The sequence below is a fragment of the Bos indicus genome, chromosome 13 (assembly GCF_029378745.1).
Source record: "Bos indicus isolate NIAB-ARS_2022 breed Sahiwal x Tharparkar chromosome 13, NIAB-ARS_B.indTharparkar_mat_pri_1.0, whole genome shotgun sequence".
Taxonomy (NCBI): Eukaryota; Metazoa; Chordata; class Mammalia; order Artiodactyla; family Bovidae; genus Bos; species Bos indicus.
The window spans coordinates 6,551,427-6,570,556 of NC_091772.1; the positions used below are offsets into that span (position 1 = coordinate 6,551,427).

A 19,130-nucleotide genomic window follows, 5' to 3' on the forward strand; every position below is an offset into this window, starting at 1 on the left:
AGCATTGTATTAATGTTTAATTATGATGACTGCATCATGATCATGTAGGAGAATGTCCTTTTTCCTAGTGGATACATGCTAAAGAATTTGAGTGAGATATGATGATTTACAACTCTCATATGTTCACCAAAAAATTATAAATACACAATGTCTGGAGTATGGAGATGTGAGAATTTTGCTCCCTTTGAAATTTCTAAAATATAAGGAAGAACTCAAAGATTCTGGCTGGCCACAAAGAAAAAGTGCTTTCTTTCTTTCTTTTTTTTTTTTTTTTTGCATGTCCCTGCATTTAAAATATGGTTGGGCAATTTCATAATTTAGAAATCTTTAAATTAATAAAGAAAAATAGTTTATAAACATAAATTGATAAGCAGTAAATTAGACTGACCTTCTCTCCTTGCCTCAGACCGAATTGCATCCATACTTTTCCAGATGCAGTTTTAACTGTAAAGCAGTGGTGCTTCTGTCTACATGGATGTTGCTATACTGTGGAATGGGAGTCATAAAAGAAGAGCTTGAAATGTCTTGCAGGGAAAAAAAAAATGAACTAACAACTCTGCCTTCTAGTCTCAGTGCTTCAAAACCATTTCAAATAATCCAGCAGGAACTGGAAAATCCCGGAAAATCCATGCCCCACCCAAAAGTATATTCATTTTCCTGCCAACCATCAATCCTGTAGCATATAAATAATTCAAAAAGATGTTATTCCCTTAAGAGGATCCCCATCTCCATCAGCTAATTGCTCTTGAGGATCTTATCCATGCAAACATATAAACACCTGTTTAAACTCTCGGCCTTTTAAAATTAAAGAGGGCTGTGGGAATCCATGTTACAGGTCTTGAATTGAGCTCCTATTCCCGCGTGCCTCTTCCCCTTGACTTTATTTATTGGCCTGTGTTCCGTGTGCTTGTTTTCTACACAGGGATGCCTCATTTTAAGCGACGAGTTAAACCACGCATCCCTAGTGCTGGGGGCCCGACTCTCAGGCGCGACCATAAGGATCTTCAAACACAACAGTGAGTATCAGTGATTTTATCCAAGAGGTACCACTTGCTCCTAGACAAAAGCAAAGATTATTGATGCAGCTTTGTCCTTGCTCTTCACACTGGGAGCTTAGCTAATGAAACACGGTTATGTTTATATTCACAACTGGCTTGTTAACCTCCGGTGACCTGGAGCAAATGGTTGAACTGCATTAAGCACCCAGATTGCTAAGTGTAATCCAAACATATTCGTGTCACTGTCATTAATGGTCTTACAAAGCGGCTGCCGAAGCTATGGCAGAGCTCTTAGAGTGCGTACAATTATCAGAAGTGTAAAATTGCCTCCTTTTTTGGAACTGCCTTGGGGAAGTTTGGAGACTTAAGTTGTTATTTTTTTTTAGTTTAGTTTTTTAATCAGTATAGCTGATTTATAATGTTATATAAATTTATCATTTCTATTGTTAATTTCTGCTGTACAGCAAAGTAACTCAGAAATGGCTCGGTGGTAAAGAATACTCCTGCCAATGCAGGAGACACAGGAGACTTGGGTTCGATCCCTGGGTTGGGAAGATCCCCTGGAGGAGGAACTGGCAACCACTTCAGTAGTCCTGCTTGGAAAATCCCATGGACAGAGGAGCCTGGTGAGCTGCAGTCCATTGGGGTTGCAAAGAATCACACATGACTGAGCATCCATGCAATCTTGCATAAGGTTTACCTCAGGGTACTGAGTATAGTCCTACACAGTAGGACCTTGCCATTTATCCATTCTCTGTGTAACAGTTTGCATCTACTGAAGTTCCAGCTCTCCCTCCCCATCCACCCTCTGTGAGTCTCTCCCTGTTTCATAGACAGGTTCATCTGCATCATATTTTCCTTTATTTTTACTGAGTATTGTCGATTCACAATGTTGTGCCAATCTGCTATACAGCAACATGACTCAGTTATGCACAGGTATACATTTTTAATATTCTTTTCCATTATGGTTTATCACTGCCTGCTAAGTCACTTCAGTCGTGTCCGATTCTGTGCGACCCCAGAGACGGCAGCCCACCAGGCTCCCCCGTCCCTGGGATTCTCCAGGCAAGAACACTGGAGTGGGTTGCCATTTCCTTCTCCAATGCATGAAAGTGAAAAGTGAAAGTGAAGTCGCTCAGTCGTGTCCGACCCTCAGTGACCCCATGGACTGCAGCCCACCAGGCTCCTCCATCCGTGGGATTTTCCAGGCAAGAGTACTGGAGTGGGGTGCCATTGCCTTCTCCAATGGTTTATCACAGGATATTGAATATAGTTCCTTGTGCTATACAGTAGGATCTTGTTGTTTATCCATTCTAAATGTAATAGTCTTCCTTGGACAGTCCATAAAGATGAAGATGATGAGTAGATAGGGTGATAAAACAGATGGGATGTGTTAATAGCAACCACAAGTATGCTATACGGCACGTGCTGCGCTGCGCTTAGTTACTTGCTGTGTCCAGCTCTCTGCAACCCCATCAACTGTAGCCTGCCAGGCTCCTCTGTCCATGGGATTCTCAGGCAAGAAACTAGAGTGGGTTGCCATGCCCTCCTCCAGGGATCTTCTCAACCCAGGGATTGAACCCAGGTCTCCAGCATTGCAGGCAGATTTTTTACCATATGAGCCACCAGGGAAGCCCAAGAATATTGGAGTGGGTAGCCTATCCCTTTCCCAGGGGATCTTCCTGACCAAGTAATCAAACCAGGGTCTCCTGCCTTGCAGGCAGATTCTCTACCAGCTAGCTACCAGGAAAGCCCAGTATATAGCATACATAAATTTACAACCATTGATTTTTTTTTTTTCCTAAGTATAGGCTTTGACCCAAACATTTGTCTTCTTGTTTTATAGCCTACTATAACGTGGTCCTAGGCAAATTACTTAACCTTCCTAGATTGTTATTTACTAATTCCAAAAATAACCTCTATTATGATGCCTGATTCATGGTATGGAACTAATCTGTATTATGATGCCTGATTCACAGTATGTTGGAAAAGAAATATAAAATGCCTGGTAATAGAAGCTACTGAATTGTTTGTACCTGCTGTGTTATTAGATGAATCTAAGTAAAAGGTACTTGGATGTTCTTTGTAATATTCTTATTCTTGCAAATATTTTGCTAAGTTTGAAATTATCTTCAAACAAAATTGTAATTTCTTAGTCCTTTGCCAAAATTACAATGGAAGAATTTCAATTTATCTTCAAATTTTACAAAGCTCTTAAAACATCCAGTAACTTATTCTTCATGCTCTCTCTTTGGGCCCAAGAAAATAGATAACAGTTCTCATTTATATCTTTTAATAAATGCTTACTGTGGCTATTTTATATAAGCAACTAGCATTTACTGAGAATTTACACTGCACCAGATGCTGAGTTGATGATCTTTCCTTACGTACTTATTTAACCCTGTGGACAGCCCCATGAGGGTAGTACTAGTTTACAGATGAGTAAATTCAGGCTCCACAACAGGTTGCTTAATACTTGTCTAAGATCAGTGCTGCTCTCAATATGCCAGCAAATTTGGAAAACTCAGCAGTGGCCACAGGACTGGAAAAGGTCAGTTTTCATTCCAATCCCAAAGAAAGGCAATGACAAAGAATGTTCAAACTACCACACAATTGCACTCATCTCACACGCTAGCAAAGTAATGCTCAGAATTCTCCAAGCCAGGCTTCAACAGTACGTGAACTGTGAACTTCCAGATGTTCAAGCTGGATTTAGAAAAGGCAGAGGAACCAGAGACCAAATTGCCAACATCCATTGGATCATCAAAAAAGCAGGAGATTTCCAGATAAACATCTACTTTTGCTTTATTGACTATGCCAAAGCCTTTGACTGTGTGGATCACAACAAACTGTGGAAAATTCTTAAAGAGATGGGAATACCAGACCACCTGACCTGCCTCCTGAGAAATCTGTATGCAGATCAAGAAGCAAGTTAGAACTGGACATGGAACAGCAGACTGGTTCCAAATCAGGAAAGGAGCATGTCAAAGTTATATTGCAGAGTACATCATGAGAAATGCTGGGCTGGTTGAAGAACAAGCTGGAATAAGATTGCCAGGACAAATATCAATAACCTCAGACACACAGATGATACCATCCTTATGGCAGAAAGCAAAGAACTAAAGAGCCTTTTAATGAAAGTGAAAGAGAAGAGTGAAAAAGTTGGCTTAAAATTCAACATTCAGAAAACTAAGATCATGGTATCCAGTCCCATTACGTCATGGCAAATAGATGGGGAAACAATGGAAACAGTGACAGACTTTATTTTGGGGGGCTCCAAAATCACTGCAGATGGTAACTGCACCCATGAAATTAAAAGACATTTTTCCTTGAAGAAAAGTTATGATCAATCTAGACAGCATATTAAAAAGCAGAGACATTACTTTGCCAACCAAGGTCCATCTAGTCAAAGCTATGGTTTTTCCAGTGGTCATGTATCGATGTGAGAGTTGGACTATAAAGAAAGCTGAGCGCCATAGAATTGATGCTTTTGAACTGTGGTGTTGGAGAAGACGCTTGAGAGTCCCTTGGACTGCAAGGAGATTCAACCAGTCCATCCTAAAGGAAATCAGTCCTGAATATTTATTGGAAGGACTGATGATGAAGCTGAAACTCCAATACTTTGACCACCTGATGCAAAGAACTGGCTCATTTGAAAAGACCCTGATGCTGGGAAAGATTGAAGGCAGGAGGAAAAGGGGACAACAGAGAATGAGATGGTTGGATGCCACCACTGACTCAATGGACATGAGTTTGAGTAAACTTCAGGAGTTGGTGATGGACAGGGAGGCCTGACATGCTCCAGTCTGTGGGGCTCACAAAGAGATGGACATGACTGAGCAACTAAACTGAACAAGACCCATTTCAGGCCTTTAGCCTCCAGAACTGTAAGATAGCAAATTTGTGCTATTTTAAAGCCATAGATTTGTGCTAATCTCTTACAGTAGAAAACTAATAGACTTTCAGTCTCAGATATACAAATCACTTGTTCTCTCTCACTAATGTGCTCAACCCAACTTTTACCCATAAAGAATTCTCCCTGCTGCTGTATTTACATCAGAACACAACCACCTTTGAGAGCAGGGCTAGTTTCAGTGTCCTTGGAACAACTTCTCATTTGAGATGTTCCAGAAATGAGATGGTATAGGGAGGGAAAAATAATTTAATTAATTCACAATAGGTAAGGCGTCAGTAGCTGCTGGCTGTCTTTATTGCTGGATGAGTTCTTGGATCGCAAAATGTGGGCAATTACTGTTCACCCTCCATTTCTGCGTGTTCCACATCCACTGGATTCAACTATCCACAGACTGGAAATATTTGAGAAAAAAAAACTTTCAGAAAGTTACAAAAAGCAAAACTTTAATTTATCCTGGAATAATCCTAAATACCTCAGTAAACAATGATATTTTAATCCTTAATAGGTACAAGTGCTGACTGGAATAAAGTAGAGATTTTTCAAAGAATCTGCTGAAGATATAAAGTTGCCTCCCTGGGTGTATAAGAGGTGTGCAACCAGGCCAGATAGGAGCTAATAACTTGTGAGATGGAGTTTAAGAATGGCCACCTTCATGACGTATTTAAAGTGATGAAAGAGAAGAATCTACAAACAATAATAGTCTACACAGCAATCTCATTCAGATTGGAGGATAAAAGAAAAGCTTTCCAGGCAAGCAAAAGTTGAGAGAATTCAGCACCACCAAACCAGCTTTAGAACAAATGCTAAGGGAACTTCTCTAGGCAGGAAACATAAGAGAAGGAAAGGACCTACACAAAATAAACCCAAAGCAATTGAGAAAATGGTAATGGGATCATACACGTCAATAATTACCTTAACTGTAAATGGGTTAAATGCACCAACCGAAAGACACAGAATGACCGGGTGGAGGAGAACATGTGCATGCGTGCACTCCCACTTACCACATCACTCCGCCTAACCCCCCAAATTGTGCGTAATTATTTTATACTGCTAGGTTAATCATATTTCCATTATGGCTTGCAATTGTAATTATCTTTTTTTTTTGGTCTGGCTACTGATTGTGAAAACTGATAAACATCTTTTACTGTTGTGATTTTGTAACTATTATTCACTTAATACCACTGTATCATGATTGGTCAACAGAAAATAATAGGATTCTATATCACTAAAACTACTATTTAATAGGAAAAGAAAAAGTCTTCCTCTCTGATCCCTGTCTGATGGGCATGTTCCAAGGCTTTGAGGAAGAAATGGAAGGCTTATTTATCAAAACTGAAGGTGGCTTCAAGAAAAGAGGAAAATGTAGCACTTCACGAGCAAAGAAAAAAAAAAACTATCTTAAAATATCAATAATGTCACACAAATAAAATCAAATGTAGCTGAGACAAATGTAAAATCCTACATTTGGGCTTGAAGAGTCTATTGCAGTATGAGCAAGAACTCGATATTGGTTTGCGTGGGGGAAAAGTATTTTTGTTAACTGGGTGACATGATTGCTGAACAAGAAAAACTGACTGGTGCAATTCTTTACTGGAAAGAGGAAAGAAGTGAACAAATGAATAAAGTCTGACTCATTGGAAAAAAGAATGGCCACCTAAACTGGAACGTTCTTGAACATCAGGATTATGGGGTATCACACAACTGTGTGTTCCACTTTGTTGGACTTGCCTTCACCTGTGTCCTCTGCTTACATTTAAGGGTACTGTCCTGACCTTGGAGGGAGAAGAGGTCCTATTTTTATGTAGATTAATACCAGAGAATACTTGCTTGTTATTTAGAGTAACTATGAATTAATCAGAGTTCTGGGTCCTTGAATTTTTATATTCTGTATGGGAAAAAGATATACCTGGACGTGAGTCTGAGTGAACTCCGGGAGCTGGTGATGGACAGGGAGGCCTGGTGTGCTGCGATTCATAGGGTCGCAAAGAGTCGGACACGACTGAGCAACTGAACTGAACTGAACTGAAGTATAGTTAAGACTATTCAGACCGTCATAAAAATGTTGAATCCTATGTGGCCGGGTTTGACCAGTAACTTTGAGCTATTCATCATTTCCCCGCCTGCCTGCTAAGTCGTCTAGGTGAAGTCCGACTCTGTGCGACCCCGTGGACTGCAGCCCACCAGGCTCCTCTGTCCACGGGATTCTCCAGGCAAGAATCCTGGAGTGGGTTGCCACACCCTCCTCCAAGGGATCTTCCTGACCCAGGGACTGAACCCGCGTTTCCTGTCTCTTGCGTCGGCAGGCGGGTTCTTTCACTACTAGCGCCGCCGGGGAAGCCCCCATCATTTCTCTGCTGCTGCTGCTAAGTCACTTCAGTCGTTCCTGTCCGACTCTGTGCGACCCCAGAGACGGCAGCCCACCAGGCTTCCCCGTCCCTGGGATTCTCCAGGCAAGAACACTGGAGTGGGCCGCCATTTCCTTCTCCAATGCAGGAAAGTGAAAAGTGAAAGGGAAGTCGCTCAGTCGTGTCCGACTCTAGCGACCCCATGGACTGCAGCCTACCAGGCTCCTCCGTCCTTGGGATTTTCCAGGCAAATCCCCCAAATTAGAATGAGGAACTGAAAAGACTAAAAGAAGGAAAGTTCTGAAAGGAAGGCAATATTCTCTAAGGAAAAATAAACAACACTTAAGTCTATTTTTAGCAGAATCTATCACCAAGGATTAGCTCTTCCTCGCAGAGTCAGACACGACTGAAGCGACTTAGCAGCAGCAGCAGATAGCAGATGTGGACAGTTACTGTCAGCCTTCCACTTCTGCTTGCTCCACAGTCATCAGATTCAGCCAACCACAGACTGAAATTATTCAGGAAAACATTTTCCAGAAAGTTAAAAACGCAAAACTTGGACTCCCTGGGGGTTTAGTGATTAGAAATCCGCCTGCCAATGCAGGGGACACAGGTTCAATCCCTGGTCCTGGAAGACCCAACATGCGGAGGAGCAACTAGAGGGTAGCTCCTGCTTGCCACCACTGGAGAAAGTCCATGCACAGCAAAGAAGGCCTGGCAAGGCTAAAAAATAAGTTAGTAAACAAACAAAATTTTTTAAAAAGCAAAACTTTATCACATGCTGGCAACTATTTGTACAGGATTTACATTGTATTAGGTATTATAAAGAAAGCTGAGCGCCGAAGAATTGATGCTTTTGAACTGTGATGTTGGAGAAGACTCTTGAGAGTCCCTTGGACTGCAAGGAGGTACAATCAGTCCCTCCTAAAGGAGATCAGTCCTGAATATTCATTGGAAGAACTGATGTTGAAGCTGAAACTCCAATACTTTGGCCACCTGACGCGAAGAGCTGACTCATTTGAAAAGACCCTGATGCTGGGAAAGATTGAGGGCAAGAGGAGAAGGGGGATGGCATCACCGTCTCAATGGACATGAGTCTGAGTAAACTCCAGGAGTTGGTGATGGACAGGGAAGTCTGGCGTGCTGTAGTCCATGGGGTTGCAAAGAGTTGGACCTGACTGAGTGACTGAACTGAACTGAACTGAACTGAGGTATTATAAGTAATCCAGAGATGATTTCAATTATATGGGAGGATGTGCATAGATTATATACAAGCACTATGCCATTTTATATAACTGACTTAAGCATCTGTAGATTTGTGAGTCCACAGAGGTTCCTGGAACCAGTCCTTTGTGGATACCAAGGGACAACCATGTTGAGATCCCAACGATCATTTATTCAACATTCACTGCTGCTAAGCACTGTATTAAGCCTTTTATATAATCAGCCATTTAAATTTAACAAAAATCCAGATTATATTTCTCTTCACTATTCTTACTTATTAAGGGAGAACTAGGCTCAAAGTGACTGAATGACCTGACCAAGGACACACACAACACACGATGAGAGTCAAAATTCAAACCCAAGTCTGTTGCTCCTGTCTTGGTTCATTTTCCGCAGGACCAGACCTGAGACGTGATGTGAAGGCAGGTCCTTTCTTGAGGAAGTGATCCCAGGATGCAGGCAGATGAGCAGGGGATGAAGACAGGGAAGGGAGGCAGCCAGGAAAGAGTGTGCTGTCTACCACTACAGACAACCGGGGAGCAACTCTACCAGGAGGCTCTGGGCACCAGAGTGAGCTGCCTCAGTGTCACCCCACCTGAAGAGTGGGAGCTGCAGGATTTACCCACCAGTTCCCGCTTGTTGGTTGGTTGAGGGCTGTCCTGACTCAGGCTGAGTACACTCCTGCAGCCAGAAAGAAATCTCTTGGACAAAGAATAGCCTGTGTTTGCAGTGAGAGGACCCAGGTGCATGGACATCTCTGGATGATACTCTTCCACTCTCGCTAAGTCCAGCTACTGCCAGACCCCATGGAGGACCCAGAGAGAGACATGGATTCTCATGTGAAAATCAGTCTAGTGTGATGTCTTATCCTGTTAGCAGCCTGTTAACCCAGAAGCTGGAGTCTGGCCTCTGGCACCATGCTAAAAATATCTCCTTGCACCGTCTACTGCGGGTAGCTCCAGGGAAACAGCCAACACTTAGTTTGTATTTGTGACTCATCAGTGCCATAAAACAGACTCTCCAGCCATTTCACAGCACTGGCCAAGGCATCAGCTCCAACCAGGGCCCCACAGGCTTGGTCTCCTTCATGATTCTGGTGCGTTGAGGAAATAGGTCCAAGCACCGTGGGGTACCTGGAGGCCTTTAGTGAATGCGTCCTCTGGGCTGAGTATATCATCACCCTGAGAATTCCAGGACCTCAAATCCTGGGTGAATTTCAACTTTCTGGAAAGGTCAACCTCTGCTTTCAGAGGTCTGTGGAAATCAATCAGAACTGAGTTTTGTTTTTGCTTTTTCTGAACCTGCTCACTTTACTGGTAAATGCATAGGATGTAGATTCTAGGATAATGTTTCCTAGACTTTAATGACGGAGAAGGCAATGGCACCCCACTCCAGTACTCTTGCCTAGAAAATCCCATGGACAGAGGAGCCTGGTAGGCTGCAGTCCATGGGGTCGCTAAGAGTCGGGCATGACTGAGCGACTTTACTTTCACTTTTCACTTTCTTGCATTGGAGAAGGAAATGGCAACCCACTCCAGTGTTCTCGCCTGGAGAATCCCAGGGATGGAGGAGCCTAGTGGGCTGCCCTCTGCCCTCGATGGGGGTCGCACAGAGTCAGAAACCACTGAGGCGACTTAGCAGCAGCAGCAGCAGACTTTAATGTACAAGGAAGCACTGTGTGGCGACTTGTTAAAATGCAGAGTCCAGACTCAGATCTGGGCAGGGGCCTGAGCATCTGCCTTTGCAACAAGCTCCCAGGTGATGCTGCTGTTCCAGGCGCTAGGCCACACCTGGAGCAGAGAGGTGTGCGTAAGCTCCATACTCAAGCGAGTCACAAAGGGCTTCTTGAGCTGGTCTTGAAGAGGAGAAGCAGTCTTTTCAACTAGGAGAGTTGCATGAGGTCAGAGGAATGGGCAGGCCAAGAATTTGGAGTGGTTTGGGGAAAAAAAAAGTTGAGAGGAAGACCCGGGATTCTTTCTAGAGGCATTCACAGGCCACGAGGACGGGGAACAAAGGATGCAGTGTCTGTGGGAACACTCGGGGCCCTGCCTCTTCTGAGGGCTCACGAGTGTCATTTGAGTGGAAGGTCAAACCTATAAACATCACTTAGGTTACTTTACAAGCCACAGCCTTTTAGATCTCCAGGCTCTTGAACTAGATTTTCACTTTAATAAATAAAGCAATTGCCTCTATACCTTTTAACAGTAAGAGTATTGAACCCTTGCTGGAATGAAACTTTCACATGCACGCACTCATTTCAACCTCAGCTACATAACAAGACACCTACCAATTGCCCCTTGCTCCAGATGAAGCAAAAAGGCACGTGGTGGTGAGGTGACTTGTTCAGAGACAGAGCTGGAAAGAGGCAGAGATGAGATGTAAATCAAGGAGGTCTGAGTTCAGAGTTCCCCTTTGAAACACAATGAACTTAGACCTCCTTTCCACTCCATGCCTCCCCCGATGGAAGGGTGATGTACGCAATAGGCTGCGGCTTCCATCTCTTATGCAACTCTCCCGGGTCAGGGCAGCTGGGTCAGGCGGAGGCAGGCAGCACTCACTGGGCACCTTTGGCTGCCCCACGACCTGAAACATAGCATCTAGGTGCTGACTCAGGCTCCCACATTGCTCCCCGAGTCAAGGCTCACCTTCCTGCCCTGATCCCACTCACCCAAGGATCCCACTCAGTTATTCCCACAGGCCCTTGCCTGAGGATCCAAGACCTCCCTGCTGTATCAGGCCCCGAACCTGAGTGCATGGGACACCCTGTCCCTTTATGCAGACTCTGTATGCTCATCTCACGTCCCCAAGGCCAGACAGTTCTGCAATGACCCTCTCCCCTGCCTCCAGCAACCAGCACACCCTCAAACCTCAACCCAACTCCTCTCCTCCCTGCTGCCCTTTGCCCTCTTCCAGGAACCTCACCTTGCTTCTTTGACTTACAAAAGGCCACGTGATACCTGCCCCCATATTTATAGATCCATCCAGAAGACCTGAACCAAAGTATGTAACCAAACTGCTTTGCAAAGGCATCACTTCTCCAGGACATCAGAAATGCCCTCACCGATCTTGCGGAGGAGACTCCATAAATGTGACTTGAGAAGAACATTTGCTTTGCTTGCCAGAAGTGGCCATTATGATCATGTTTCCCCCCAAAGGCTACACAAGGGAGCAGTCCCCCCAAAACCGTCTTATAAGTAAGACTAGGGAACTTCCCTGGAGGTTCAGTGGTTAAGACTTCCCCTTCCAATGCAGGTGGTGCAGGTTCCGTACCTGGTCCGGGAGTTAAGATCCACATGCCCTGTGGATCTTCACCAGAACTTAAAACAGAAGCAATATTGTAACAGATTGAATAAAGACTTTAAAAATGGTCCACACACACACACACAAAGTCTTTTAAAAGAATAATTTATCATCAGTCACAGTTGCTTTAAGTATCTGTTGCTTGATAGTTCACATTTGGGCTCAATATTGGAGGAAGCCACTGAGTGTCTCTGCAGGAACCCAAGGACGTGGGGCGGGGGGTTAGGGGATGGGTGGGCGGAAGAATTAGAAAGAGAAACAAGTAGCATTTCTTCATCATCCAACCATCTTTTCACTTAAGAAGCAGCTATTGAGCTGCTGAGTATCTTTTGTCTGTAGGCATGAAAAGATTTGGGCAAGCATCCCACAGAGCAGGGAGCCAGAGGATGTATCCAAATGCACTGCAGGCAGGTTTCCTGGAGCTCTGGGGGGTGGAGGTGAATTGCCAGCACACTGGGCAGCGTCTGGGAAGCACAGCCTTCCATGCGGCCCCCACTGCGGCCCGGGATGAGCCAGCAGGGCAGGGCAGTGAGGGATGGCTGGGGACAAAGTTCTCCTGTCTCAACAAAAGCTCAGTTGCACAAGAGATGAGGAAAGAGGCGGCCGTGGCAGGAGAAACCGTGTCGGCACTGTACAAGGGAGTTAAAAAGAGGCCAGGGACCCAGTTCTAATCTCTAGGAAAAGGCTCTTTGAATTACACCGAACCTGCCTTCTGAGATGATTACGGCTTCTTTGTAATCGTCTTTGACTTGGGCTCTCTTCTCAGTGTCTGTGTAGATCCCAGAAGCTTGCTGATATTATCAGGGCTTTGAATTCAAAAACAGGTGCAGGAGCTGACACAGACAGTCATTGCCACCTAAAGCTGGTTGGAGCTTTGGGCACAAAGATGGGCTCTTCCTGGGATTTACTAATTCCTTAACTGGTGACAAACTAGGGCAGGTTCGAGCCAGAATGTAGCCCCCAGGCTACATCTCATCACCCACCATGCCAGCTCCCTTCTCTCATCCTGTCACAAACCAAAGGAACCTGCCTTGATGAGCCAGATGTGGTGGTGAATAACATCTCAGGCATTGTTGTTACTCAACGTTGTGATGATTGCAAGTCCGCAGTGTGTCATTATGACTTTGTAACAACACGGTACGATAGCACCGTGTGGGTGCACCTGGACAGCGTCAAATGTACTCTTTTAATTTCCCTAACTCAAGTTTTTTTTAATACTCTGACCAGAAACTGATTTGTTTAGTCTGAATCTTTTTTTTTGGCTTTGTTTTGGGTTTTATTGGTTTGACAAACTTCTGACTTTAGTTTGCTTATCTGAAAACAGCCAAAACCTAATTGTTCTTGCCTACTTCTCAGAGGTGTCATAGGGATTAACATAATGTGAGTATAAGTACTTTAATAAGTATTATTATTCAAAAATCCCTTGCAGATGTTAGCACATGATTTGCTGAACAGTAGACTCTCGTAACGCCTGCAGAACATAAGCCATAATCCCCTGAATCCTACAGGTCTGTAACCCACACTGTAGAATTATACAGTAAGAACCTGAGAATCAGAATGTTACCATGTTACCAGATGTTACCATGGGTCCAGAATCCTACAGTGAGTGAGGTCATACCTCTCTGTGTCTAGCCTCAGTGATTCTGTAAAGAGGTTAGCTAGTTTATCCCCCAAGGGGGAAACATGACTGACTGATTCTCCCTTTGCACGAGGATGGTGGGTGGACACCAGGGGTCTTCTCAAGTTCTGCTAAAAACTTCTCCCCAAAGAGCTGTCCATTCATGACAAACACGATGAGTTCCCTGCTGTCTGCAAAATGTGGCAAACACATCGATGGCATTTGCAGGCTGTCTGATATTAGAAGAATGGATGGAAAAGTTTCTTTTCCTTAGCGGTGTTGACTTAAACTCCCAAACTCAGCCTCTAAGATGTATGTGACCTTTTTGACTGCATGCTGCTGCTGCTGCTGCTGCTGCTAAGTTGCTTCAGTCGTGTCCGACTCTGTGCGACCCCATAGATGGCACCCCACTAGGCTCCTCCGTCCCTGGGATTCTCCAGGCAAGAATACTGGAGTGGGTTGCCATTTCCTTCTCCATGAAGAGTATGATAATCTAGACATGTGCAGATTTTTCAAAAGCTTAGAATATCGATTTTTTTTCATTACAAATTGAGTGTGATAAACTTTGATGTTCATCTACAGTGGTGATATCTCCACTAGGAGAGCAGTCATCATTCTATTCTTCTCCAGAAGTTTGCCTCTTTGCAATCTCCCATCTCTTGCCTAGGCAACTAACTACTGGGAGAATATTGATTTTTAAATGACTTATAATTTAGTTCACTTGGGTTTTCTTTTATTACTGGAATCACATTCATCATGTATTATTTCTGTATAAAGACTTGTAAATTCCAAGTCCCAGGAGGAAAAGCCCTTTAAACAGTTCTGCTTAGACTCATCATCTCTTTATTCTCTGAATCATCATCTCTTTATTCTCTGAATCATCATCTCTTTATTCTCTTCCAAGACTAACTGGCCTTCAGCGGCTTACAGGAAAGGGAGCTGGTTTCTCCAAGCACAAGGGTTCCTTCAACACTTTAGGAGCCCAGCTGAAAGCAAAAAGTCAATAAAAGTGAAGGGCTGTTATCCCTGAAATTCTCAAAGAAAGCTGCGTTTTGTTTCCTTGGCTGCCCTCTAGTGATCAATGATGCAGAAACATACTGCATCTTAGGTCATGACTCAGATGTATCTGCCTGTCTTTATACAGAGTGAAGTAAGCCAGAAGGAAAAACATAAATACAGTATACTAACGCATATATATGGAATTTAGAAAGATGGTAACAATAACCCGGTGTACGAGACAGCAAAAGAGACACTGATGTATAGAACAGTCTTATGGACTCTGTGGGAGAGGGAGAGGGTGGGAAGATTTGGGAGAATGGCATTGAAACATGTAAAATATCATGTAAGAAACGAGTTGCCAGTCCAGGTTCGATGCACGATACTGGATGCTTGGGGCTAGTGCACTGGGACGACCCAGAGGGATGGTATGGGGAGGGAGGAGGGAGGAGGGTTCAGGATGGGGAACACATGTATACCTGTGGCGGATTCATTTTGATATTTGGCAAAACTAATACAATTATGTAAAGTTTAAAAATAAAATAAAATTAGAAAAAAAAAAAAACAAAAGCTAAAAAGACAGTTACTTAAAGAAATACTACGGCAAGCATGAGGAAACTGTCCTTACTGATAATTCATATTTATATCCCAAAGTGTCATTCCCTTTCCTGTTTCCTGGTCTACAATCCTTTCTGTGAAAAGATAAAGGATTCAACTATTACATATCAAATTAGCTCTGACACAGCATTGCTGCTACTGCTGCTGCTGCTGCTAAGTCACTTCAGTCGTGTCCGACTCTGTGCGACCCCATAGACGGAAGCCCACCAGGCTCCCCCGTCCCTGGGATTCTCCAGGAAAGAACACTGGAGTGGGTTGCCATTTCCTTCTCCAATGCATGAAAGTGAAGTGAAAGTGAAGTTGAACACTGAGCATTAGGACTAGGCTAAAAGGATGAATAAGATAAGGTCCCTGCCTTCCCTGGAGGATAGACGTGAACTCAAATAATGAGCAATGTGATGAGTGCTTAAAAATAGAATAGACGAGACTGTATCTGTTTTCTGGATAAGTTCATTTCTGTTGCTTTTTAGATTCCACACATAAGTGATGTCATATGGCATTTGTCTTTGTCTGACTTACTTCACTTAATATGCTAATCTCTACATCCATCCATGTTGCTGCAAATGGCATTATTACAGCTGAGTAGTATTCCATTGTGTATGTTTACCACATCGTCTTAAACAACAAAGTCCCACTGTAGCGCACAGGAGACTATGTTCAACAGCCTGATAGACCATAATGGAAAAGATTATAAAAAGGAATGCATATATGTATAACTGGAGAAGGCAATTTATATATATAAATCATTAAGGACACAAGGAAGAAAGAAAGCCTGCTGTATTGGCCAAAAGAGCTCTAGTGGAGTCTTGCGTGATGGGTGGATGTTCTCCAAACAGACAAGACAGGGAAAGTGTGTAAGACAGATGAGAGGCTGTGTGTTGAAGAATATTGAGAAATAATATCAGGAAGATAGCCAGGAGCTAGGTTAGGAAGGGCCTTTGGGAGGCTGCATTCATTTGCTGTTCCTGCAACAAACAGCCTCGAACCCTCAGTAGCACCCAGTAAATATCCCCTGATTTTTCACACGTGACTGAAGATGGGCTGGGCTAACTGTCCTACTTGGGCCCCTCCTGGGACCAGCTGGGCTAGCCCTGGGAGTGTTCTTTTCCTGTTACTGGCAGAAGCACAAGAGGAAAAGCAGAAACACGGAAGGTCTCTTCAGGCCATACTCAGAACTCGCCTGCTGTCTCTTCCCTGGATCCTATTAGCCAAACCAAGTCATTAGCTGAACCCAAGTCAGAAGCAGGAAAACATCCTCCACCTCTTTAGTGGGAGGGCTGTGAGCTTACATGTCAAAGGACTCGAATGTGCGGAGGGTAGGAATTAGGGCCAATAATAGCACCTGCCGCAAGTTCTACCTTGGAAATGCTGGGTTTGAGGTCATTACGCATTTTTCTAAACTGTGGTTGGAAAATGTAGCTCAAAATACAGATCTGCTGTATAGGAATGGAGTCTAGATAACAGTGGATATGTGTATACGTATGCTTGATTCATTTTGCTATACAGCAGAAACTAACACAGCATTGTAAATCAGCTATACTTCAGTTAAAAAGTTAATTTTAAAATGTTAAAATCAAAGTAGAGAATTTTCATTGGAAAAAAAAAAAAAAGGATTGGCTTTGGGTGATGGATCCAGGAGTCTCAAGACCCCACGCACCAGACTTGTGGACCCCCTCCCATGCCAACTAGTCCAGAACCTCTAGGGCTGAGACTGGGGGTGTGCACGTTAACCAGGTCCCCAGACGATGCTTCATATTGTCTGAAGTCTGAGCCCCCCTGGTAGATAAGTGACATGAAAATGACACTGCCTTAAAGTTTTGAAGCAAACCTGGGACCGCTTTACTCCAGAATGTGGCCTCCACGCTGCATCCATTCACCCACCCCCCAAAGCCTAGGCAGTGAGACCCCTGCCGGCCAAACACGCTGCCACTCAAGCAAACCCAGCTAAACTCTCCCAAGATGGTGCCTAAAGGATCGACTGGTGAGTGTTAGATGATGACATCTCTCCAGGCTAGCTTTAACCTGGCAACAAATCTTCAGCCTAAGAAATGCATTTCGTGCGTTTTTTCATTCTCTAAAAGGCGCCATGGAAGAGCTTGTGAAACCACTTATCAATACCTCCACTAGAGGCTTATTCTCCCTGCTTGGAAACCCAACTTCTCATCTTGTCAGAGTTAAATTTTACTAAGAAATAGACTGCTCTCTCCCCTCCAGTTGTTCTCTGATTCCAGCTTTGCTCTCTGAAAATTCAGGCCCAAGCCTGAGTGTAAAATATCTGACTCCTACTCCATAATTAAAAAAAAAAAAAAGAAGGAAGAAAAGAAAAACCCTTTCATGACTCCAAATTTTTTGTATTATTTAAAGACGTGCAGAGCCTAGAGAAGCTCCTGAGAGATGCAGTCATCTACGGCCAGCCTCGAACCCGCAGAGCTTGGAGAAAGATTCTCATCCTAGTGGAGGGCATCTACAGGTAGGTGAACAACCAGAGACCTGTTCACACACTGAGGCGCACAGCAAGCTGACAAGTGGGGCAAGGCTGACCTCTCCTAGTGAAAGAGACAAACGAATGAGATAAAGGGGAGAGGAAGGGACCTGAGCCAAAGCCACCAATGTGAGCTGTCAGGGGTTGGCTCACCTGACCTGTCCATGACCATACGTATGGTGCAGCACCTCAGAGGCTGGTGTACTGGAGAAAGTGTCTTCAGAAATGTCCTGACTAACGGTGCTAGCTTGCATTGATTCCTCCCACTACCCTTGGCTGCCCCACAGTTTCAAAGACCTCTGGGGCTGGGTTACTCAACTTCAGAACACTCTTCGCCTTTACGACAAAGGCAAGAAAGTAGGTACCGCTGATGGGAGCTCAGCTGCGCCTAATTCAACAGTGCACCCAAAGTCTAGTTGCTCCTTGAACTTGGCCAATAGTTGGCATCAGAACACAAAAGGCCTGCACATTTTCCTCAAGGTAAGGCTAACCTGGAGCGCAATTCTTGATTCAGAGCTGGGAAGAGGAGATGGTTTTTGCATCTGAAGACATGTTCAGTCTTCTCTTAGCTTGTGGGCTGAGCAGACACAACATCCTCTAAGCCGGTCAGAACTGCACTTTCATACTGAGGGTTGCAATTGAATTTGCTTCATTCTCCAAATTGATGATTGTTACTAAAGTCGAAATTGCCCCAAACCCGGCTTCTGTCGGATGCCCTAATCCATGAGTCAACGAAGTTGCTCATTCCTGAATCAATGCTCAGTCCTAAAGTCAGAAGAATCAAGGGTGATACTTCCAATGATATAATTATGGAAAGATAAACAATATTTCAAGGAAGGGAGTGAGGGCTTAAATTCCCAACAAGAGGGAATGTGGTTGCGAAGGAAGTCTGCCATCAGGAGCAGCATTTCTTCCTGTTCCCAAGGGCACCACCCGAGCATACCTGTCAATTGTCAGTTGTCACAGCCACAACAGAGCACTGCTGGCCCCAGGTGGGCAGAGGCCAGGGATGATGCCAACCCCCTTACAGCACACGGGGTGGGCCCTGCAACATGCTCAACATGCCAACGGTAACGAGGGTGAGAAGCCCTGCTGTAGACTCATGTAACCAACCACAGGCCCGGAACTTGCAATTTTTAGGAAATAATCTCGATTTGACTCTCAGGCTGTCACAACCTCCAACTTGGGTCTTTCTCCCTGTGAGATCTGTGCCAGATGCCAGCCTGGGAGGAGAGCCCTTATCTAAACACCTGTCAGTCAGGCCTGGACTGGGGGGAGGGTGGATCAGCTGAGCCAGAGATGGGCATCTCCCTGAAGCAGAATAACAGAACCCAATTGCAAACAAACAGAACTCAGCTCCACTAAAAGGAAGTTGTGTGTTCTGAGTACTTTGATTATGGCTGAATTAAGCGGACCACCAGCATTTCACTGTCAAATAGTCCCATCAGTTACAGAAAGAAACCCCTTGGTAATGGCTGTGCTGGGGCTGGGTCCTACCTGATATCAGCAAAATCAGCAATCAACAAATGCACCGCTACTTCCCAGAGATGTATTATGGGTGTATACCTTGTTAACATCCACGTGAATCTTCCTTAGAATTTTCACTCTCAGATCTTTTCAATTTCTGTCTGTG

At 44.2% G+C, this 19,130-nt stretch overlaps 1 protein-coding gene across 1 annotated transcript in view; it reads left to right on the top strand.

Annotated features, from left to right (window-relative positions):
• SPTLC3 (serine palmitoyltransferase long chain base subunit 3) overlaps nt 1–19,130 on the top strand; it is a 150,035-nt gene that overhangs the window by 77,990 nt on the left and 52,915 nt on the right. Inside the window, exons 6-7 of the mRNA XM_070800699.1 lie at nt 923–1,016; nt 17,380–17,485. Of these exons, the coding sequence (XP_070656800.1) occupies nt 923–1,016; nt 17,380–17,485 (200 nt within the window). The remainder of the gene's footprint in view (nt 1–922; nt 1,017–17,379; nt 17,486–19,130) is intronic.